Genomic DNA, 23,177 nt, shown 5'->3' with positions numbered 1-23,177 from the left:
TACAGGCACGTAACACAGCCCCGCTGGGACCCAAGAAGCATTTTGTTCTCAGCACAAATGCTTGGTGAGGAATTCTGTGGAAGGAAGTAGATAAACGTGGGAAGTTAGGCATATCCCAGCCTTTGTGCCCCACAGCGTTCTTAGGGGCAGCTGGTGAAACCTCCCTGTGTTAGCAGCAGCAGAAGGTAACCTGTCAGAACCCAGGTGTGCTCAGGTGTGGGGCTGCTTGCATGTGCTGGAGCTGCTGAGTGCATTTTCTGTGGTATTTGCTGTTTCTTTCGGTGTCTGCTGTTGATTAAATTTCTAATCAACCACAATGTTCCTGGAAGATTTTAATTACATTTGCTCTTTCAAGGCTGTTTTGATATCAAATGAACTTTCAAAAAAAGCCACAATCATCTTCCAGAGAACAAAAAACAAATTGAAATTCCGCCTTGCAATCCCTAGCTTGAATTTCACAGCTGCAGAGAAGCAGCTTCATAATGAGGAGCTGGTGTAGGGTGCAGGAGCCCCGGGCAGTGCCCACACCGTGCGGCTGGGAGTACGGCTGCTGTGTGTGCAGCACTGCTGGCCTTGGCACCAGCATGGACTAAAGCTGAGAAATACAAGGAGCTCAGGATATTCAGTAGCGGGATGTCAGCAGTAGCAACTCCAAGCACCTTTGGTGATATTTTTCTTGCTGCTAGCTCAATTCACAGATCGTGTTTATTTGCAAATATGCCTAACTTTGAAGAGGCCTGGTGTAGTGGTATAATGGGGATCACAGAATCATAGAATGGCCTGGGTTGAAAAGGGCCATAATGAGCTCCTAGTTTCAACCCCCTGCTATGTGCAGGGTTGCCAACCAGCAGACCAGGCTGCCCAGAGCCACATCCAGCCTGGCCTTGAATGCCTCCAGGGATGGGGCATCCACCCCTCCTTGGGCAACCTGTTCAGTGCGTCACCACCCTCTGAGTGAAAAACTTCCCCTGTCTCAGTTTAAAACCATTCCCCCTTGTCCTATCACTGTCCACCCATGTTGGGGATGCTCTACTGAAGAGCTGCGCTGTTCTGAGAAGGCTACGATGCTGCAACATGAGTGAGAAACACAGCATGCTTCTGGGATTCTGTGCGTAGATGGAGAGATGCTTTGGTTTCTGTTCACAACCTGCCCCAAAGAAGCGCATCCTCTGGCTAAGCTCATTGCTTTGTCCAAAGGCTGCAGTGTAAATAAATGGTCAGATTTAAATTGCCCACCCCTCTCTGCCTGCTAGAATCAATGGATTTCTGGGTTCATTTGCTTGGATGAAACTCGTCCCTTTGAGACCAGCTCAGCTAGGTGGAGAGGGATGGGAGCCTCAATCCGAGCTTGTTGGCTTTGTGCTTTGCATCCATCTTCTGAAAGCTGTCAGTTAGAAATGCAGTTGTGTGGGGAGAAGAAATGTGCTGTAGGCTGTTTATTGAGGGGATAACATCAGCCTTGGTGAGGTGTACCTGCAGCCCTCCCTTGTTCCTGAGGCTGATAAAGTCCCAGAGCTACGCTGCACCTCGGTCAGGTCGTTATCTCTGTCAGGTGAATATTTGTCATTGTTTTACTTAAGTGAAGGTCTTAACATTTGTTTTTAGAGAGTTTTCAGCTGGATTTCAGAACACAGCCAAGATGCACAAGGCGACCTGTCTAAGCTTGCAAACCAGTTTTTTTAAGAGGTAATGGTGTTAAGAAGTGAGATGAAGGGCTTTTAGTTTTTTTACACTGTGACAGATTATCAAAGCAACAAATGCTGGTTTTAGTTCTTGTAAATGTGGCAGGCTTTGTTGTTGTGTGTGTGCAGAGAAGAGCACAAGGTCTTGTCTGTTATTTACGTGTTGATGCTTTCGGCTCAGACTGATGGGCGTTGTGATAAGTAACCCAGCACATGCGTACTGCACAGCAAGCCAAGCTGGAGATAAAGCAGGTGGCAGCCTGGAGCAGGAATAACAGCCCATCTGCAGGAGCAGTCCTATCCTGATGGCTGTGTTGATCCCAGCATCCCTAGGCCTACAGCAGCCACCAGCTCATAACCAGCAAGTCCTGATATTTTACAGTTAAATCACTAAAAAGCTTTAGTGCTACAGACAAGCTAAGGTATGTTGGTCAGCTTTAGTGGCTTACTCAGCAGCTCATCAATAATGGAATAAACGTGGGCTGCAGCACTTAAGTAGATTGTAGGGAATTGATATTGCTAGCAAAAAAATAACGAATGAAAGGGAAGTATTAATTGCAGGAAATAATTGTGGTACATCTGAGGTTGCATTTTATCTACCTCAAAGCAGTTCTCGAGCTGTGGTACAACATCTACTTAGTCTTTTCACCTCCCAGGGGAAACAATTAGAAAACATTACAACAAAAAGAGTTCTTTGAAATGTTGGCATCGTGGTCATTACATATAATAAAATGTTCACCATCATCTTGTGTATGCATGCATTTGGGAGGAGAAATAGGGCTTCTTGTAGCATTACTGCTGGCCAGGGCTGTATTCCTTGGGAAGGGAGGTGCCTGTGGGTGGCAATCTTTGGCTTGGGATCTGGTGGGGATGGAGGCAGCGGCTCTCAGTGCTCCAGTGCTGTCTTAGGCAGCCAAGAAAAACAGTGCTTTGTGCACGAGGAGCCTCCTACACTGAGGAGGGCAAAGCAGGGCACATCAGGGACCCGTCTTTATGCAGCCAAGCTAGGAGTGCTTTGCATTCCTGCTGTTTTCCTGTGATTCCCTAGTTGACTTTGACTATGCAGGGGCTCTATCCTCCTTTTCTGGCTGCATGCCTGCAGGCTAACTGGACAGACAATTGCATGTGGTGGGAAAGGGAGCTGCCTGCCATGTGGCCACAATGAGGGTTTCCTCTGCTTCTACAAGGAAAAGCGGATTTTCCCCAGTCAGATCCCCTTTCCAGGTATTTCAAGACTGGAGCATCATCTCCCTGGGGGGAGAAGTCAGTTTCTCTCCTGCAGCACATTCATGTAAATTGTCCTGTGGGCTATATTTTCATTGCAGAATTAACCTGAGCCATCCCCACTTGTATTAATTACTATGGAATTAATTTAGCTTGTGTGAGAGTTGCTACACCACAAACTCATGTTTGAGTCATGCTGTGTAAATACATCAGCAGCTGGTGAGTTGTATTAATGTGAACTCCTGTTTGTAATCCCCAGCAGCTAATAAAATTCTGTTTCAAGCATGGAAATTAAGGGGGATTTTAGGTGTCCTTTGGAATTGAAGTAGTGGTGAGTGTGGTTTGTAGCTCCAATTGGAAAGCAGCTCTCCAACACATTGCTGCTCAGGTGGGGCTATAGAGGGGCTGCCAGCACTGTGCTGTGGGGTGGCTGCAATTGGGGTGGAGAGAGCCAGCCTGGTGCTCAAAAAGCCATTCCCCATTGGACTAAATCAATAAGACAAAAAAAAAAAAAAATGTTGGTTTGGAGTTTGGGGGAAAAAAAAGGTCTCCAATTCTCTGAGCCCTTTATCACTAAAGCTTTCCTTTCTGCTATTTAAGCTACTGCATCATGGCTGTTTCTTCAGCACATCCTATCAGACTGTTGCACCTTCCGGTCAGTTTGCTTCAGGAACCCACATCTCACTGCTTTCATAAAGACACAAGTTCAAAGAGAATAGTTGTGAGGCATTTTCTTAGCACACCACAGGCTCAAAATGGTGTCTTTTGTATCTATTAAGAATTGGAAAACACTTTTATTTATTTTTGTTTGGGTAGATTTTTAGTTTGTCTCTTCAAGAGTGAAGTCCTTCTTCTCTGGGCTTCAGAAGCACCAGCCAAGAGCTCTTATTGAAAGTGCCAGATCTGTGGAATTGTAATTAATGTGCAAAGGATAAACGCCATTCAGTACTGAATGCATTCAAGTTTCTGCCCAGAATTTGCTCTGCACCTTTGAGTTATAGATAACCACCTATTTTAAAGGGTAGCTCACTGATCTCTTTATTTTTTGAACCGTCAAGAAAATTCCAAGTCCAATCACAGCTTCACAAAGGTGTGGGTGAGTGGAGGCATCAGATCTAATTATAGCAGAAGGATCAGAGGATCAAAGAACAAGGCTGAGCACAATGTAGAAAATTACTACAAAGGAACGCTTGGAGTAAGAAAGGAAGACTGAAGAAGAAGTTAAATAAGTTGAGATTTTTCAGATACAAAAGGAACGAGAGGTCAATGAAAAATTCAGCAGGCCTGCAAGAAGTAATTAATTGACAAAAGCAGCAGACGCTTCTCAGAACGATTTGATGAATTCTCAGCCTTGGTGCTCACCTGGCAAGGTGGGAGACAGGAGCTGGACTGATAGGAATCTCCCATGAAGAGGGGAGGAAATGATAGAAGAAGTGATGCTCAGCCAGGGTCAGCCAGAAAGCACCGAGCCTGGGATGTCTGCCATTGAGCCGCAGTCACAGCCTCCAGGAGAGGCGGCTGCATCCCCTGCACCTCCTTGTTGACATGAAGCAATGCTTCATTAACTTCAAGGGGACCAAAGGATCAAATCATTTAAAAATAAGTGTTTAAATACTTTTCTCCCGATTTTCTCTCATTTGGTGTCTGCTCTCTCTCTTCCCCTCCACAGCGTCACTATTTCGAGCTGTTGCCATTTGTTGGCCCTTCTGATTGCTCCTTCCCTCTGCTGCCTTTGGTCCTTCTTGACCTCCAGTTGTATTGCTGCCTGACTGTGGGTGTGGAGTATGGCAGGGGCATGTGGAGCTCCCCCACGTGGGCTTGAGTTAGCACTAATGCTCCTGTATATCGAGCGCAACGTAAAGAATGAGTATTAGGTATGTGGATGGTCATTAGGAAAGGAGGAAAGATTTGATACTGGTGCCAGTGAAATAAGGAGGTATTGATTCACCAGTAGGAATTACCTGAAATTTGTCAAGTTTTCTGCTCCTAGTGGCTTATTTGCTCATGTGAGTTTGCTTTCCAGAGCTGCACCCCATCCTTCTCCAGCTTCCAGCTGTGGTCAGCATCTTACAGGGACAGAGCATGAACACTCTGCAGGAAACAGCTTTTCTCAGCTGTAGTTGAGGTTTCTGCCCTCACTGCCCCTGAATTCCTGTAACTTCATCCAACAGAGAGACTTTCTGCTCATCACCAAAGCAGTGAGCCCTTTTTCAGGTGCATGCATTACATGGTTCAGTGCATCTTATACATGACATCCCTTTCTAAAAGCTGTTGCTGCTGGACTGGGTGTACTGATGGCATGATTTAAAATGCATGTGTTGCTGGAGACCTCCTTTGCCTCTGTCTGGACCTGTCATTGTCACCTGTGAATACTTACATTATGCTAATCCACATCTTGTTCACATGTATAGTGTTAATTAACACAAGCAAGGTTGCTGAATGCTGTAATTTAAATGCTAGGCGCAGCTATTTTGCCTGTGACGGGAATGTATGAAAAATAATTTTCACAAATATCTCTAATCAAGAAACAATGGAGAAATTGCTTCTGAACAGCTCAATAACAAGCAGAACGTGGGTCCCAGCATTTTAGATTTGTGGTGCATCTCTTCTCTAACGAGCAGGGATATGCAGCTGGAAGGGTTTGCCTATTTGCCGACATGAGAAGAAATAAAATGATGAGGAATGCTTTTCATTACACTTTTTTTTTTCTTTTTCTTCTGCTATCAAATGCATCATGTTGCAGCTTTGTAACATCCATCCCATTGAGCTGCCTCGCAAACCAGAGATGAGTAGGACAGCCCCTTTGGAGTCGGTCTTACCTCAGGCTCAGCTGAGCCCTGACGTGGCTGTGCTCCAGGACATCCCAGCACCTCATCTCAGGTGCCTCCCCTGTGCCTGTCTATCTACCGCTGAGTTTGCAGCTTGAGAAGGGTTTGGGAGAGTTGTGTTTGTGCTTAGGGTCAGTGTTGCAGTTTCATGAGGTCCCAGGATATGCTCGACACTTGTTCAAATTTCAGTGCTTCATGAAATTGTCATTGTGACTCTCTCCCAAATCCCTTCTGATAGAATATGGCCACTCCTGGTGTGCAAGGGATCTTCTCCTTTTTCTTTTCCTTCCTTTTTTTCCCCTCCTTTCCTTCCCACATGTGTCTCTGTTTAGAATGTCAGCCCCACGTTAGAAGGACGGGAGAGGTCAGCGCATCCCTGTGGGTGTTTTATTGTCAGTGCTTCAGTGAGCCTCAGATTTGTGTTCCTGGAGTGCTCTGATATCCAGAGCAGGAACAGAGACTGGCTTGATTTTTGCTGCTGTATCTTAAAGCAATGAGGCCAGGGACTCCTCTTAACACCAGGAGCAGTAGAACTACAATCTCCTTTTTTTTCCTGTGTGCTGTTAGGTGAAGTCAGAAGTTTTTTTCTTATCTTTCTGTGCAGAAGGGCAGGAAAGTGTGAGTCTTCCAAATAAATCTAGACTCGTCAAAGAGAGAAGATACTGTATATTTAAAATGGCCCTGTAGCCTGAAAGTCAGTGGGAGAATGGTGTCCCCCGTGTCGCTGTGCTGCATTTGCCCAGGAGGGTTTTGCATATTGCATTATAGCTGATGGTGTCTGACATTCAGTGCCTCCGTGTACAGCCCAACACGTGTGGGGGCTCTGCAGGGGCACCTCGAGGAAGCAGTGGGGTCAGGGAAGCATTGCCTGCGGTCTCAGCTGCCCTTGGGACCCCCAGAGCTGGGCACACACTGCAGGTTTTCCATTTCTGGTGGCTCTGCTTTGTGCCAAGGCTTTTTGTCTTAGATTAATGAAGCCTTGATGACAATTTTTGTAGCTCACAAAGAGGACTGCTGAAGATGTGTTTCCTATAGGGTTGATAATATATATATATATATATTTTGCTGTCATCCTGTTGGCAAGAATTGAATCTGAAACAAGCAGTAAGTCTTCTGCTGAGAGGACCTGGGAAGGAAACTGAGGGCTGCTTGGAAATCAGTGGTCTGCACCTGATGAGAAGTCGTTCATCAGCTTCTGCAGAAAGTTGCCAGTGCCACAGGTCCTTGGTTCTTAAGGTACCCCTCACGTTATGACAGAGGCCTGTATGCCTTTTCTTCCACCAGGAGCATCTGTAGGTACCTGCAGCTGCTCGGCAGAGATGGACATTCCCACTCCTTATGGATTAGCAGCAGAAATATCTGTTCTGTGCCTGAGGGTTTGGGGATGGGGCTGCACACCTGGCCCTGCTGCGGCCGAGCCCTGAGTGCTGCACCCAGCACACCTCCACACCCAGAGCTGTGTGGTCAATGTGCCGTGACAATGGCAGTGGTTCAAAAATACCCTCAACTGGGAAAACTGACATAAAATACCCTCTGACTGAACACCAACATTCAGATTTTGAGTCTGTTTGCTTCGGTTAAGGTTATTGCATGCAGCAGCCTGCTGCTTGCACTCGGACTTGGTGCTGTGCCCACCCTGCCATTGGTTCCTCTTGAAATGGAATATGCATAACTAGTTAATGAGAGCAGAGAGTATCTCGGCTGCTGTACTGGACAGAATTTGATGGTAGCTATCACTGATGATGTGATTTGGGGAGCGCTTCAGCCTTCGAGTTGTAATAGTAATAACTCAGACCAGCAGTCAGCACTACAGGAGCGCATGCATCCCTTTATTGGAAGCATTCTTCATCTGCTGTAACCTTAATGTGGATTCTCTTGCTTAAACGAAGTTACGGTGGAGTTATAGATGGAAATACACATCAGTAGTGCAGGGAGCAGCACGTTAGCAGGGCACTGCAGTCACTGCCCCAACCAGGTGATAGCTGCATAATGCACTCACCTCCAAACCTGTCCCAGTTGTTTGTGCCTTCGCTGCTTTTCACATCTTCACTTTGCTTTGTAGTTGCGCCACGTAGCACTGCACCTGAACCTACATGAGAACTAGCTCCTGCTCCCCACACCGTGCTTTTCCTTGGTTGGAAGGCCTGCTGCTCCTCTGCACCGCTTGCTGAGCCGGGCAACAACTTGGGCAGCCCTCACAGGGCCAGCGAGCAGCCCCAGTGCTCGGGCAGCATCCTTGGGGTGTGCTGGGAGTGCTGCTGCTGGGCTGCGGGCACAGGGCTGCAGCAGGGCTGGGCTTCTGTTATGATTCTGTTATGATTATTGATGAAAGGCGAATGGTTGGACTGGATGATCCTGTGGGTCTTTTCCAACCTTAGCAATTCTATGATTCTATGATTTCAAGAATCCTGAAAACATGTGTTGGAAGGGGAGAATATCAGTGATTTTAGCTGCTTGGGTGCTACCTGAAATAATCATTTATTTAGTTGTTGCCATGAAAGCCTCTGTAGAGCAAAAAGCCTGTTTTGTCCCTGGGTCCCATGGTAAGGAGGCTCCAGTCTGCAGATCCCACTATTACACCACTTAGTGGCCACTGATCCTGCTTTATTTCCATTTACTTGTAAATTTTGCTTGTGATGCTATTCAGTCTTCATTTTAATTTTGTGAATGATTTTAGTGCATTAATCACTGGCAGTAATCACTGTACATGTCACAGACCTTGAGGTTTCCATAGGGACGATGTGATTCCCCATGATTGCTTGCATAGATACTGGTAAGCCACTGCCCTGCTCACATTTGATACTGGTTCTTAAGCCAGCTGTGTTAGGGGCTGCTGTAGCAGCAGCAGGGAATGGGACGTAATCTGCCTTTAGTTATATGCTTGGGGCAGACAGCAAGTCCCATCTTCAGAGCCTGTTTGTGCCCAGTAGGGTCTGCTCCATCTCACTGATGTAGTTCAATACACGCTAGCAGTGAATCAAAATACTCCCAGGTGATACGCTAGGCTGGGGCTAACGTACTGAGGGGATCTTTGTATAGAAAACAATTGCTTTCCTGCAAGCAGTCTGCGGAGGTGGAGCATCAGAAGGTGTGCATTCACAGGATGGGAAATTAACAGTCATAGAGCTGTCTGCTCGGTGCACAGGGTGTTATGAGTCTGGGAGGTGCTGATGCTCATCTTAATGAAACTTGCCAAACTAATCTCCATTTTAATGGATTATTTGTAATGGCTGCAAGCAGCAAGCTGTAGTGGAATATGCCCATCATGTTTTCTTCTAGCAGAGAAGATTGCAGCGTAGAACATGAAAATTACGAATCTTCATAAGAAAGTCGTGCTTCTAAAGTTATGAAATGATGCAATGAATGCTGTGTGTCATCTCAGTTAAAGCGTGTTACTGTTAATGACTGGAAAGCAAAAGTTGTGACTTGGAGAGCATATCCGAGCAGAACCCCACCAGGAATGCCCTCACACATCCAGAACGCTGCAGCTGAAATGCACAAACAGAGCACTGTCTTATTTAGCCTGCTTTGCACGGGTGTGATTTAACTTGACAGCAGCCGAGCTTACCTAGAGGTGTCTAGTGGCTGCTCTTGCTCTCTTTTACAAGACCCTGTGATGGGAGGTGAAATGCAAACCAAAAATAGCTGATGAAATACCCCCGTTAGTTACAGAGTGGTACGTGCATCTGTTCAGTGACCTGAATTATACGTGGTTAGTTTGGCACATTTCTTCACAGTGCACTAAAGCAAAACAGAGGGAGAGACCCCAGCATGTGAACGTCTGCTCTTCCCTCAGTTCTTCCCTGAGGTGAACTCAGTAGAAATGTTTGGAGTCAATTCGTTATCAGTCAGTACAAAATAAGTGAGGATTGCTCATTTATTTATTTATTTGTTTTTGTTCAGTAAGACCCCTTTGATCGTTGTGGTAAGAAAGAAATGAAACCAGCTGTTAACTCAGATTGACCTCCCTTGTTCCCATTCTTCATACCGTCCTGACATATTCTCTTTAATGGGAGCACAACACCACCGAGCTCTGTCACTCAGCCCACTTACTCTGTACGTTATCCTGGCGTGAGGGAGGGAGCACACACGTGTCCCATGCTGGCGTTGGCATTCCCAGCTGCTCTCAGAGCTGTCCTTGTCATCGTGTGCACAGCTAGGACACGTTTCCCCGGGGCCTTTTTCTGTCTGGTCACAGCGCACATTGCTGTGGGCTTGTTAGTTTAGCTCTGCACGTCCTCTGTAGTATTCCCAGAGGCTGTCGATGCAAAATAAGTGCTAATAGGTTAAGATATAAGGATTGTTTTCTGAGCTTTGGTTCTGTGCGTGCACCTGGTACCTGCCACTGGCTGCTCCTTGCAGAGTTCCTAGCAGCAGAGCACGTGGTGATTGCAGCCCTCAGCGCTGCCAGAGATGCCACTGTGGTTACTGTGGTCCCCTTGCACTGGGCTGTCTCAGTCAGACTGGTGGAACGTGGCAGGGTGCAGCTTGGTCGTCTGCAGGGAGGGAAGCTGGGTCACGGGTCTGTGGCATTTTCTGCTGTGCTGACTGCCAGAATTCCCTTAAAAAGCCCTCTCCTCATTCCCTGTGTAGGAGAGGCTTTGGTACACTGCATTTACATTCACATACTGCTTTTCAAAGGGCAGGAGCTCCTGCTGGCATGGCGCAGGGCTGACCTGGTGCCCAGAATCTGTGTGGTGTCACAATTCTGTCCCCATCCCTCGGGGTATCCATCTTCAGACAGCCACGCAGTTTCTCCCTTAGGAATTTCATAATTTTGAAAGGCAGGACTGTGCTTGGCACAAAGTTCAAGCATATTTCATGGGATGATACATGATTTTCATTACTGAAATGTGAGCTTTTTCATTCCCAGGCATTGCCCTGGCGGCATCTCGAGAAACAAAGTTTGCAGCTCTGCCCCAAAGTGCTCGTCTGCATGCAGCCCTGGCTCAGGTGCACTCCCCATTGGAGCACTCCTACCCCACAGCCTTGTTTTGGGACGGACCCCAGGCCTCCTCCCCCAGGCAGATTCTTTCATGGCACTCCCCACCCACTGGCTCCTGGCTGCTGCCTGCACAGCACTCAGCTCCATCTCCTGCTGCTGGGGCAGCGCGGGGCCCTGCCTGGCTCTCCCTCCCAGCCCCCAGCTCTCATCCCCTGGCTTTGTTGATACTTTTCTGCAAATGTTCTCCCTCTGCTTACAGAAGAAATTATCCAGCCGAAGACAGAAAGCAGCATCCGCCTCGTGTTGTGTTGAAGTTGTCACTAGAAATGTGAAGTATTCCCTTCCCGAGCTCTCAGCTATCTGTTTTCAAGTGTGACGTCCTTAGGGCAAGCGCTAGGTCTGCTCTGTGGAGTCCTGCTCAGTTTTATTACTAAACCAAAGATGAACCAGCAGACAGTAATGCAGTTTTATTTCCAGCTCTCGCTGTGCTGACTCATATAGGCAGAACGAGACCTCCATCTTTCTTTTTCCTTTCCTTGGAGCACACAGATGTCTGCGTGTGGGCAATCTCTCTCGACGCTCTCCAGGAGGACGGACAGAGCAGCACAGCAGTGCCTGACCCTGTGTTTCAGGAGGGGCTGCTGCTCCAGCCTGGGGTGCCACGTGTCAGCCCTGCGCTGCTCTCCTCAGGAGAGCACCCCTCACTGCTGTGACCCCTCACTGCTCTGACCCCAGCACCTCACTTCTCATTCCCCACTTGGTGGCACGGAGTGACACTGGCCTTTATTTGGTTTGGTTTTGCATAGCTGTCTATGCTATATAGACTGGAAAGCAAGTGGCTTCCTAACATTTCAATTAACGCTGTCAGTGCTGTATTTGCATGACAATCTAGATGATCCCCAAGCTTCAAGTCTCATCTATTCCGTCTGATTTCCCAGTTTTATTATTCACTGGCTTTCATGTAATGAAAAATATATTTCCTGCAAAATGAAAGGGAGGACCTCTGCCTTTTGAGAGCTGGCAAAACTAACTAGCATGAGAATTTGCTTTGGGCCCCTAGAGGTGCAGTAATGAATCTCTTACTGGTCCTGTTCTGCCTTGTCCTTACCCAGAGTAGAAAGGCTCCTTGGAAAACATCCTGCTGTGTTGTAATGGCTCGTGAGTGGAGAAGGGGTGAAATTAGGTTTGCTATTTTGGAAGAAACATTACCAAAAAAATCGGGGGAAAAATAACAGAGAAACAAAAGCAAAGCCACATGAGTGGTGAATTCCTTGTGAAAAGCCGGAATAGGGAGACTTACTGTGTGTTCTTGCAATGACCAAAGAAAAAGGCAAGTGATGGACCCTAAGGATCCCCAGGCAATTTTTACAGGTATAGAGCAGCAAAAGCAGCCTCAGCTTGGTCTCTTTGTCACCTTGCTGTGGCACAGCAGATCATCCCATGCTGCTTCCATCCATCCCCGTAGCACTGTAAGGTGGCTTTGTTTGCTTGGTGGGAGAACTTTCCTTCGCTGTCTGTATTCCTGCTTCAAGCTGGGGCAGTTTCAGGGAATTAATGATGCATATTCATCATAAGCAAACACACCTTATATGTACGGGTTAGTACAGTTGAAACCTGAGCAGTCTTATCAAGGCGTTATTCCCAAGGAGCTCCTGCCAGGGCCTGGGGCCAGGCAGTGCACATGGCAGCGGTGTTTGGCACAAACAGCTGAGGACAGCAATGGGTTAAAAATTTGCTAAGCAACAGAAACTCTCATTTCATTCTCTTAGAAAAGGAACATTTTTCCTCTTGGCTTTGGATTATTTTTTTCCTCCCGGCTAGCCAGTTCTGTACATCTTTTGTTTTAAAAAATCAGAGCTGGAAGAGAGGGCATGGGGCTGTGGGCAGCGCCCATGGTGCATGGCTGCGTGTGCAGGGGGAGTGCTGTGCTTCCTCAGTGTCTGCCCTGGGGAGGAATGATGGGCACGGCCACCTGGGTCACTGTATAACCAGGAGAGAGAAGGAATTGGTGATGTTAATTGAGCCTTTTTAAGGCAGAACGTACCTGGGAGCACTCCATGTGGATTGCTGCAGGACGAAGGACAAGGGCTTGCCATAAACCATCCCTTTTTGATTTTGTGTTACTATTACACGAATGCTCAGCGCTGTACTTTGGGAGAAAAAACCAATAAAAGGAGAACATCAGAATGAATTTCACTAACGCCATAGCTTTTAAAATCTGGGTACTTTGGAGACTTTTCCTCACTAGTCTTAAACATGGGCGCCGTAGCTTTGCTTTACCAAGGGAAGATGGCTGATGACTCCCAGGCACAGTGGGATGCAGTGCTTTGGGGGGTGTTTCCTGCTGGTCAAGATCCACGTTGCTGCATACCGAACAAAACCACCTTCTGCTATAAGGTGTACTGTAATGGCAAAGTGGTGGAATGAGGTTTAATTGCTAGCAGAGAGCAGTGATAATTAGCAGGAGCTCATGGGTCTTGCAGATACGGTGAGAGGGAATAGAACCCAGGCTTCTGGTCCTCGTGTAGAGGTAACCATCAGCATCTCTTGCACCCCAAGCAAGTAATACCTCTTAGCCTGATAAATCTGGATGGTCATCTTCAGGGAAAGGCAATTCCTGCCTGCAGTGTCGCATACACTAATTCATTATTGTTTACAGCTCTTCTGTTCCTCTGAGATCCTGGTTTTTGGCTGTGAGAGAAAGCATCTGCTGGTGAACTCGTGGTTTGGGACTCCGTGCTCTTTGTCCAGGCTCACATACAGCTCTTCCTCTCATTCCTGTTTTGCATATTTTAGTCATACAAAGAGAAAGGCACGCAGTGAGCGATTCCCATGATGTCACAGGGATTTGGCAGTGCTGGCTCCTAGCCAAGACAAACCATTTTTCCTTTCAAGTCTCAAAGAAAACCAAATATCCACACGTGCCCTCTGACTCCGTATACCGTGCTGCTCCAAGCTAACAGCAGTGCAGCATCAGGAATGCAATTTTGTCTTCCTAGATTCCTTTTTTCCTATGTAGCTCCCGTGTGGTCAACCACATCTGTGCCTGAAAGTAGCACAGAGGGCACAGACCCACCTGCACTGCAGGGAGCTCCTCATTGCTCCTGTTTGGCGTGGAGCTGACTGAGCCAGACACCGGGTGCTGAGGAGCTGCTGCCATCTCCCAGAGCCTCTGGTCATCCTCAAGAACCCCAAGAGTGGTGGGGCATTTCCACATGTGTGCTGCAAGCTGTCTCATATTTTAACATGTAGGTGCAAATAAAATACTAATCAAATAGATGCTATAGGTATTTGGATGAAAAGGTGTTTAATCTCAGAGTTCTTCAGAGCCTCCTGGAGATGAGCGCAGCCTGAGGCTGGGGGAGGCCCTTTGCTGGAGCCTGGGGGCAGGGGGGGACCCAGGGCAGTGCCAGGAGCTTCGCATCCACCTGCAAGCTGCTATGTGTGAGTTCAGGACTTTGGCACTGTGTTAGCACAGTATGCTTTAAGAAATGCTGTATTTTGAGTTATAAAATGGAAAAAGAAAATTATGCATAGCACCACAGCCTGTTGCAAGTACTTAAGCTGATTGAGCACCGTTTGCTGGCATGCACAGGGGATGCGAAGGCACCTCCGGTGCTGCTCTGCTGGCCGGCTGTGAGCAGGGGAAGACCCAGGGCTGCGCTGCAGGAGAGCAGTGCTTGTCAGCTTCTGGTTCCTGGGGCTCTGGAAGATGGCTTTGATGAAATTGTTCTCCTAAGTGAAAGGAAAGCTGAAGAAACCTGTTGTGGTGCTTTGGTCTCCAGTGTGGGAATGAGGTTCTTCAGATAAAAGCAGCGTTTGCGCAGATGCTGCCTTAATTGAAGTCCCTGTGAGCAAATAGCAAATTAATTCTGCCTTCCTGACTTTAACTCCTTCTGTGCCTCAGCACTTGTCGTTTCCATCTGCCAAGGAAAAATCACAAGATGCACCATGGATATGTTGAAATATGAACCAAAGAAAGCAGAGAGTTGTCCAGCATCCTTTGAGCCACCAAACATTCGCGGGGTTTTGTTCACCACTTTGCAGCTTTTGTGTCCCCAGAAAGGATGTGAACATACTTGTAGGAAAATAACTCATTGATAACGGTCTCATAAATGCCTCTGCTGTGTGAGCGAGCACACAAGGGCTCAGGATCGGAGGGACATTTTTTACCCATTTCTGCTGTTATGCTTTATTTTCCCCCTGACTTTTATGCTCGAGATGAACGTTAGGGATTGCCGTTTCCTACCTTTCTGTCAGCCTCCTCATTAGCAGGAGCACGCAGTCGGGGCAGCTGGGGCTCTGACGGCTCACACGCTCTCGTTTCTCACTCAGAAGATTCCCATTCATTCGGGATTGGTGCAGCCCTGGCACCCCCCCCTGTGCCCCTCACCGCGCCTCCGGGACGCCAGCTTAGCATTCACTGGGAGCGATGCGCTGATGCTCTCCCCATAGACCTCCAGGCTGCTGGTTGGAGCCATCAGGGAGCGGGAGGAAGAATTACCCTGTGTGTTTGTGTGGCTGTGCTTCAGTAAATATTTTGATGCATCTGCTGCCAGCTCTGGTCTAAGGGAATCTACCTAGCATTTAAATTTTGATGGGGAGCTGTTCTGAATAATAACAGTGCAGCCGGCTGTGAGTCAGTGCATGTGTGTTGACTAAAAAGAAAAAAAAGCCCTCGAAGCTTAACGCTTGCTGAGCGCCGAGCTGCAGTGCTTCGCTTTTTCCCTCCTCCTTTCTTCTTTTCTTTCTTCTCTTGACTTCCTCTGTTTTGTTTCGTTCTCGTGGGCATCTCACATAGATTTTGTGCGCTGGCGGTGGGAGGGAGGGGAGTGAGGAGGATCAAAACCAGCCCAGCCAAAATAAATCCTCCACGAAAACTCAGGAGTAGCGTTTGCAATGGGTGCTGTGATGGGTACGTTCTCCTCTCTACAAACGAAACAAAGAAGACCATCGAAAGGTAAGATGTGCTTTGCTTTCCTCGTCCCTTCCGTGTATTTGCTGCCATAAAAATTAGGATCAGGAAGGGAGGAGAAAATGAACATGTGCCGCTTGCAAGTAAGCCAGCGGTGTTTATGTGAGTTGTAATTTGCAGAGGAGAGGAGAGTGGGGTGTGAGGTGGTGGAGGAAACGTGTGGGCACGAGGAAATTGCTGTGGAGGGGCTTTGGAGGGGAGAACCATCTGAAATCTTGTAATGCTTCATACAGGCATGGGCGAGGAGGAGAAACTCGGTGGCTCCATATGCAGAGCTCTTGCAGGAGAGACCTGTTTATTCCCAAATCCCATGCTCTGTAAACCCACTGAGGAGGGAATAAAACGTAGCTGCACGGCAAATTCTTCCCAATGGCTTGTGGTTTCTTACTCAGAAAGTATTGTTAGAGGCAGTGTTGTATTCCTGCAATCCAACCCCAAGCGTGCAGTGCTAATGATGTGTGTTTTATGAGGATTACCAAGAGGAAAAATCTTAGGATATTTTTATAAGGAAGGAGAGGAGGGGAAGCTCGTGGAAAAAAATAATAGAGAAAGCGAGCAGCAATCCCGGGGATTAAAATCCTTACATCCATAAATACTGGCTGCAGAATGCTGATTTTTCAGGAGGTCTGGTTTGTATCGTATTTGCCTGAGCTCTGCTCAGTTTCTTGCGGGGTTAATTCAGAAATTCCATGGTGCTGCTGAGCAGAAAGTTGAAAGCCCTGCTGGGGGCACATTGGTGCGATACAGAATGATACTGTTTAGAGAGCACCTGAAAGAAAACCTCGAAACTTTGGCAAGTCTGTCTGCTATTTGGGAATATTCCCTGCCAGAACCTCTGCATTTAGCAGTCTATCAGTATTTCTAGGGTAGGTCTCTATTTCCACTGGATCTGTTGCTCACTCACATGTATGCTTTTGAATTGAAAGTTGGTTTGGATTTGCTAGCAATTCAAAGGACAAAAATATCATCTTTGGAAATATGGAACTTCAAGCATTCACTGTCAAGAGAAAAGTGGGAAGGACGGTGGAAGGTGTTTAATTGTGCAAGTTTGTGAGCACGTGTAAAATCTTGTGTTCCTGAGCCAAGACAAATGGTTGACCTGGTGGGATAAAATATTCTGATAATGTGTGTGTATGCATGGTGTGCAGTTTGTCTTTTTGTCTTACGCGTAATACAGCCATGCCTGTATGATTCTCTGGGCTGTGTGATATTCCTTATGGTACAGTCAGAACTGTCTGACCACAGAGACCCTGAGTGACACATGGAGCAGAGTGGTGCTGGGCAGTGGTTGTGGGGGCAGCAGGCAGGGTCCCATTCACCTGTTAGCAGTCTGATGGCTGTGTCTGACTTGCAGTAGATGTAGATCATTTTTGGTTGAATGTATCTGTTCTCCACTACAATGCTGACTTCCAATTGGCTCCGTTCCCTCATGGATGGAAGAAACTGCTTTGTTGGAATTCACAAGCAGTAAAAATGCAGCGTCTGGTCACACTTTTTACCATCTCCAGTGGGATTCCATCTTGCTGATGCCTGCTGCTGGCTTTGGTGGTTCAGCTATATTTATCAAATCCTGTGCTCCCAGAGATATCTCCTCTTGGCTCTGATGTGTTATCCAGGCGTTGCTGTCAATTAGTAGGGTACTCGGTTGGAAAGAGTAATATGGAAGAAATCCCGTTGATTTTCTTGGACATTTCCAAAGCCAGCAAGGGATGCCACACCTTTAGGTCACTGTTAGTGTGGCAGGAAGGAGCATTGTGGACCACTGCTGTTGGTTTGGCTGACTTCAGCCAGTTGCAAATGTTCCTCGAGCGGTACTCCAAGGATTCCACTTCGTCTTTGCAGTTTGGCTGAGCTCTCACTTCAATGAGCTGTGAAGACAAGGTGCACGTTTGGCCCTGCCAAAGCTTCTGCCTTCTTGGCTGCGGGGCGCACTGCCTGCAGCACCCAGGTTAGCAGCTCCATTTGGTAGCATTGTCTTCTATTGAGTGAAGTGTTTGTGATCTGTTTCATTATTAGATTCTTTATTATCTCCTGTTTGGTTTTTAGTATTCCTGTGTGTTTATTTGGGTATTTCAGGATTAATATAAAAGCTAAGTGCTACTGCCAGAACAGGAGCTTGAAGAAATGGTTGTAACGGGTCTAGATCCACAGCTCTGCGAACACGCTATAATCTTGCTAACTGTGTGCTCTTCCAAGGCATTGGAAGGCAATTTGTACAGCCTTGTCTTGCCAAGCAGCTTATGGACAGATCTTAAGCTGCTTTGGTGTAATAAACCAAAAGCAAAACCTATGCAAGTATCTTGTTTTAAGAATAGGTAAAAGAAGCAGGCGATGTCTAAAGCCAGGAGTTTCCTATCCGTAAGTAAGGAGGTCGATGCTGACAGAGAGGGCTGAAGAGCCCAGTGCTGAGCCCTTCATGGCTTGGTGCAGAAGATGTGGCTTGTATTTCTGCCCCTCGCACCTCATGTGGAGCCAGAAGCTGCCTTGAAGTGCAGAGCAGTGGTCTGCCAGGTGCAGGACCTTTTGTCTGGGAGTGAGCAGTGCTGTTTGTAAAAGAGAGCACACTTTTGGCTTGAGTGTGAGCGCCCAGTGCAGTGTAACCGAATGCTTTGTCTAGGCAGGTTGTGAGCCATGCAGCCTCTGCTTTGGGGTAACAGGTTCTGTTTCCTAGATCTGTGTTCCTAGTAGCAAAGCTTTCCCTGGTCTCTGAGATGACTCTAGTTCATCGGTGAGATGAGCCATTGGCTTCTGTGGTGATGCAGCGTAGTTCCATAGGTTGTTTGTACATTTCATCAGAAGTTATTTCCTCTGATCTCCTGAACTGATGGCATTTTAATTTCATTCCCTGTTGGGATTCCTCTTGCCTGCCTCCTTCAGCTTCCATGAGTTGGCCAAACGAAAAATAGCACCTCGTCACTCCTGTCCTTACATCAGCAAAGCTTCTCAGCCGTCCTGGGGAGCCAGTGGGGACAAACTGGCCTGAGTCAACAGCATGTCCTCACTGCTGGGGCACTGCTGTCACCTTGCCAGCCCACAGAAAAAAGGGTCTGGAGGCACCAGGGATGGTAAGAACCTCTGGGAGCTCAGTGCACTAAGCACCAGTGAAGCCAAGAGGAGCACCCGGCCCTCTCTTAGCACATTAGCAGTTAGCAATAGATGCAAGACGAAGACAGACTTGAGAATTTCAAGTTGCTTGTATATCCTCCAGCAAACATAAGCAATAAAATGGTAAATGAGTTAGTGGGAAAAAAATAAAAACAACACTAAAAGGCAGAGGGCCAGCACAGCAGATAACGCACAGCACAAATACATCTCTGTTTTCAACTCACTGCTGAAATAGAGATTTCTCATGTGTTTTTACAGTCTGCAGCCAATCAGGACCAAATTTGTGGCTAGAATCAGCCATTTCCATATTTGTCATGGAAACGTTCAGATCAGCAGATTGGTTCAACAGGGTGGATTTCATGTTTTGGCTGCGTTCTGTACTCCCCGTGTGCAGTGGGGATGGTTACACTGCCTTTTGTGGGCAGATTCAATTCCAGTCACAGAGAAAGGTTGAGGAATAAGTTGAATTAAGGAATAAGATGAGAGGCATCAGTTGTGTTTGCTCTATCTTTTCTCTCTCCCACCCCCAGTGAAAGTGAAATATAACTCACATATTTCCATTACCTGTGTCTTGTTGGCCTTGAAGCTGCAGGTCCCAGCTCTTAACTCTGGCTACACCAGCAGAAAGTACGACTTCTGGCTGGGAATTGCAGTGTGCTGAATGCAAGTAACTATCAATAGGACCCCGACATAGTTGTTTAATTTTGCAAGAGCTAACAGTATGAATTCACTTGGCTTAAAGCGTCAGTAATTAGTTTTGAAGTAAAGTTGGCTTTGAGATGGCTCATCGTCCAAAAGCATCGGATCCTGTGTCTCACCAGCTGTATTTTCAAGTGCATGACTTACCAGAAAACCATTACACAATACTTGATGGGTCAGTCTTAATAAGGCAGTGGTGGCACTGTCTTAGAACAGTGCATTAGTGCCTGGTTTAGAACAACCTCTTCTTTTGCTCAGACGTGCTCAGAGGTGTTGCAGGGGGTTGGTCTTGTTCAGTGCTACATCTGTAGAGCAGAGGTGATGGATTGGGGCAGGGGAGCTGCCCTGGTGTTCACTTTGCCTACTGGGTACCTTTACAAAATAATTTTTTGTAAGCTGTTTTGGTGCAGCTCTATTCTCAATGAGCCTTTGGAATTCACCTGGGAGGACCAACAGACCTTCCTTTATCCCTCAGTGATCTGTTCGGGTTTGGCAGAAAATGGAAGGTTTGACAGGAACAGCTTTTTCCAGGGAAGTACCTCTGTGATGGACACCTACAGCAGCACTGGGTAACAGAGCTGATTGATGTCACTCAGAAGTGATATGGAAGAATCCTGCTGGCCAATATGTGCTCATCAGTATATGCTGCTTTGTCTGTGTGAAACGTCATGGTGTCTCCCAGGTGCAAAGAGCACATAGGAGGCTCCTGGCGTTGCTGTCACCCAGCATCCTGGGGATGCCTGTTAGGTGACATGGGGGCATGGGAAATGACTGCACCCCACCTCTTCACATCTGTGTCATGTCAGAGCAAGTGTGACTGGGGGATCTTTTTGGAGGCTGGGAGCCACAGCCATAGGTAGGGGCTTGCAGTCCTATGGCTACTTCTTGTCCCTGCTCCCCCATCATTCGGCCCAAGCGTATTTAGCTCTGGTGTGGCAGCTTGCTCTGAATGCCTTCCCTTGCTCTTGCTTTGTTTCCTGCTTGCTTCCCCATAAATTCAGCTCCTGCCAGTGAGGGAAAGTGATCTCAAATAGCTGGTCTTAAGAGCGAATAGCACTGATTAAATTAAAATAAGCCGTGTGTGTCCCTGATTGCTTCCCACGCACATACAGCGCCTGCATGAACTGCTGTAGTCAGACCCAGAAAGTAAAATGGATGGGGGAAAGTCCACTCTGTAGCACACTGCATATTACAGCGCATTAGTATCCAAGGTGTGTGTGTATTCCCTGCCGCTGGCACAGCTCCGTGTGGCTCTTGCTGTGCAGCCTGTGCACACACGGCCATGAAGTCCCACCACAGCTGAACAGAGCCTTTGGCTTTGCATGTCCGGAGGCTGCAATGCTTTGAAGTTTTTGTTCTACACTAAATCCAGAGGGATAGAATAGAAAATATTTTCCAACCTGTAACATCCAGCCTTGGTGATCGTCCAACCTCTGTGCTCATCAGCACTTCCAGTGTGAGCTGTGGGGTGCCTGTCTGGTGGCTGCAATGAGCACTGCCATGCTCTTGGACTATTCTCAGCTAAAATATTTGAGGCTGTGACGTGAAAAGCTTTGAACATCATGTTTAATTTAGCACAGGTTTTGGCCAAGCCCCAGCTTCACGGTGCCTAATGTCACCGCATTTTAAGATACTCCTCTTCAAACTTACTTAAGCTTTATTTCAAACCCTGAAGGTTTACAGTTTTATTTTTTTCCAAAACGAAGTGAAATATTTTTTGAGTGTGAATGTTTTACTGACCAAGATGGCAGAGCTCGCAGAGCACACTGCTGTGTGACTGGGTTGTAATGGTGCGGAGGCTGTGAGCAGCCCAGAAGCTCACGTGCTTCCTCCGTTGCACTGGGGAAAGCCCTGGGTGCTTATATCTTTCTTACTAAAAATCACTGCACAGGGAACATAAAGAAACAACCGTGCAGAAAGGCTCAATCCAATTCCTCAATCCAAACAGTGCTTTCTTGACGTATTCGACACCCACCGCTCCGCACACACCACTGTTTGCTTTTCTCTTGCTCCAGGAAAACTCTCTTCTCCCAAAGCTTGTTCTTCAGGTGGCAGATTGGCAAGCAGCCATAGTCAGATGTGACCCCGGGCTGCGTGTACCAGTGCCCCAGGGACTGGAGCACCACTTCGTGTGGGCCTGAGCCTCTGTGGCACAGTGCTTGTTCTCGCCTGGTATTCTTACACGTGAGCTGACAGAGGATCTGATTTGCAGTGCTGCGCATGCAAAGCTAACCAGACTGCAGGCGGCTAGACAAATGACTGCATCAGAGCAGGGGGGAAATCCCACCTGGGTGCATACAGATCTGTGCAGGAGGATGGGCAGAAGCGAGGTGTGCAGTCCTGAGCCCTCATGGCCCCTTCCTCCCCATGGGGTCACTGAGCACGTTACATGCTGGGATGTAAAGCCAGCCTGAGACTGCTCCTGCAGGTGCCTTTTCCTTTCCATGGCTCAAAAAGGAGCTGTCCCAGTGGGATGCTGAGCCATTTGGAATCTGGTAGCTGACAGGAGGGAGGAACTGCAGCTGAGCTGCTGCCCTACAGTCACCTCTGTGATGGAGCTCGGGGCTGCACATGGCTCACCATAGACCATCAAGAAAACAAGCAATGTCTGATCAGTTGTTTTCTGGGCGATGCCATCAGCTGTAGCACTTTACATGGCTTCATTTGCATTTTTTTTTTTAGCTAGTGCTACTCTGTCTCCTCTTTCTGGCCTGACTGCTGGTGGAGGTTGTGTATGGAACATGGCTGAGAAGCTGACAGAGGTGTTCAAGAAACGTGTAGACATTGCAGTGAGGGACATGGTTTAGTGGGAAATATTGGTGGTAGGTGGATGGTTGGACCGGGTGATCTTAGAGGTCTTTCCAACCTTGGTGACTCTGTGATTCTCTCCCAGGCTGCTGGCTGGGGGGGCAGCATGGAGGAGAGAGGCAACCTGCTGTCTGAGATGGCTGCAGAAATGCTTTGTCTAGAAATGCTCAGACTTGGAACAAACTTTGTCATATCTCTGCATTGCTTTTACCCAGACAGAGTCCCTTGAGAGTTATTGCATGGAAATTATTGTTGTTGAGGGATTAGCTGCTAGATCAAGGCTCTTAAACAATATCCATCCTGCTCCAAACTGGACAGATGATGACTGGGTGCTGCAGGAGTATAAAGTCCACAACTGCTGCCCTGCTCCACCCTACGCCGCTTCCAGCACAGGCTCTGATCACTCCAACCTCTCCAAGCCTCAGCTGCACCCTCCACCCCACTGCTCGGGCTCCAGCAGTGCAGCCAAACCATCACCCTGGCAGAGCCAAGAGGCGCAGGTGCAGCTCAGTGTCCCGGTGTTGATATCAGCATCCCTCATTTCTGAGGAACGCGCTCCCACTTGCAGACCGGTGCCATAAAATGCTCAGCACAGTTTGTGGTTGAGCCCTGCATTTTTTGTTAAGGTGCTTGAATATTGAATGCATTTGCATACCTGGCAGTATTTTCCACCTGTTTCAAACTCTGCTGAATCCCTGAAAGAACCAGAAGTGACCAGCGAGCCCTCCATCCCCTTCCCATGTCTCTGTGAAGGGCTGTTTCTCTGCAGAGCAGCCAAGCTGCACCCATGTACTTACCAGCTGTGTTTCTCTCCTATTAGCTGGAATGTAAATCAATCTGATCACAGAGCTTCGTCTCCCTATAGATCAAACCTCTGAGGATGACTGACTGGGGGATGTTGCTGCAGGAGG

The 23,177-nt window shown here is 47.6% G+C and overlaps 1 protein-coding gene across 10 annotated transcripts in view; it reads left to right on the top strand.

Moving 5' to 3' along the window:
* Window positions 1–23,177, top strand: part of KCNIP1 (potassium voltage-gated channel interacting protein 1) — a 296,724-nt gene that overhangs the window by 98,020 nt on the left and 175,527 nt on the right. For 4 of the 10 annotated variants that reach the window (XM_003642075.6, XM_040647086.2, XM_046900499.1 and 1 more), the window contains exon 1: window positions 15,553–15,639. The exons of 5 other annotated variants lie outside the window; for them this stretch is intronic. In XM_003642075.6, the coding sequence (XP_003642123.1) occupies window positions 15,579–15,639 (61 nt within the window). In that variant the 5' untranslated portion in view covers window positions 15,553–15,578. Of the gene's footprint in view, window positions 1–15,094; window positions 15,187–15,552; window positions 15,640–23,177 lie in introns of those variants that run through there. One more of the 10 variants, XM_046900500.1, reaches the window with a different exon arrangement.

The sequence above is a fragment of the Gallus gallus genome, chromosome 13 (genome assembly GCF_016699485.2).
Source record: "Gallus gallus isolate bGalGal1 chromosome 13, bGalGal1.mat.broiler.GRCg7b, whole genome shotgun sequence".
NCBI classification, from domain to species: domain Eukaryota; kingdom Metazoa; phylum Chordata; class Aves; order Galliformes; family Phasianidae; genus Gallus; species Gallus gallus.
This window is presented reverse-complemented; position numbering and strand designations above follow the sequence as displayed.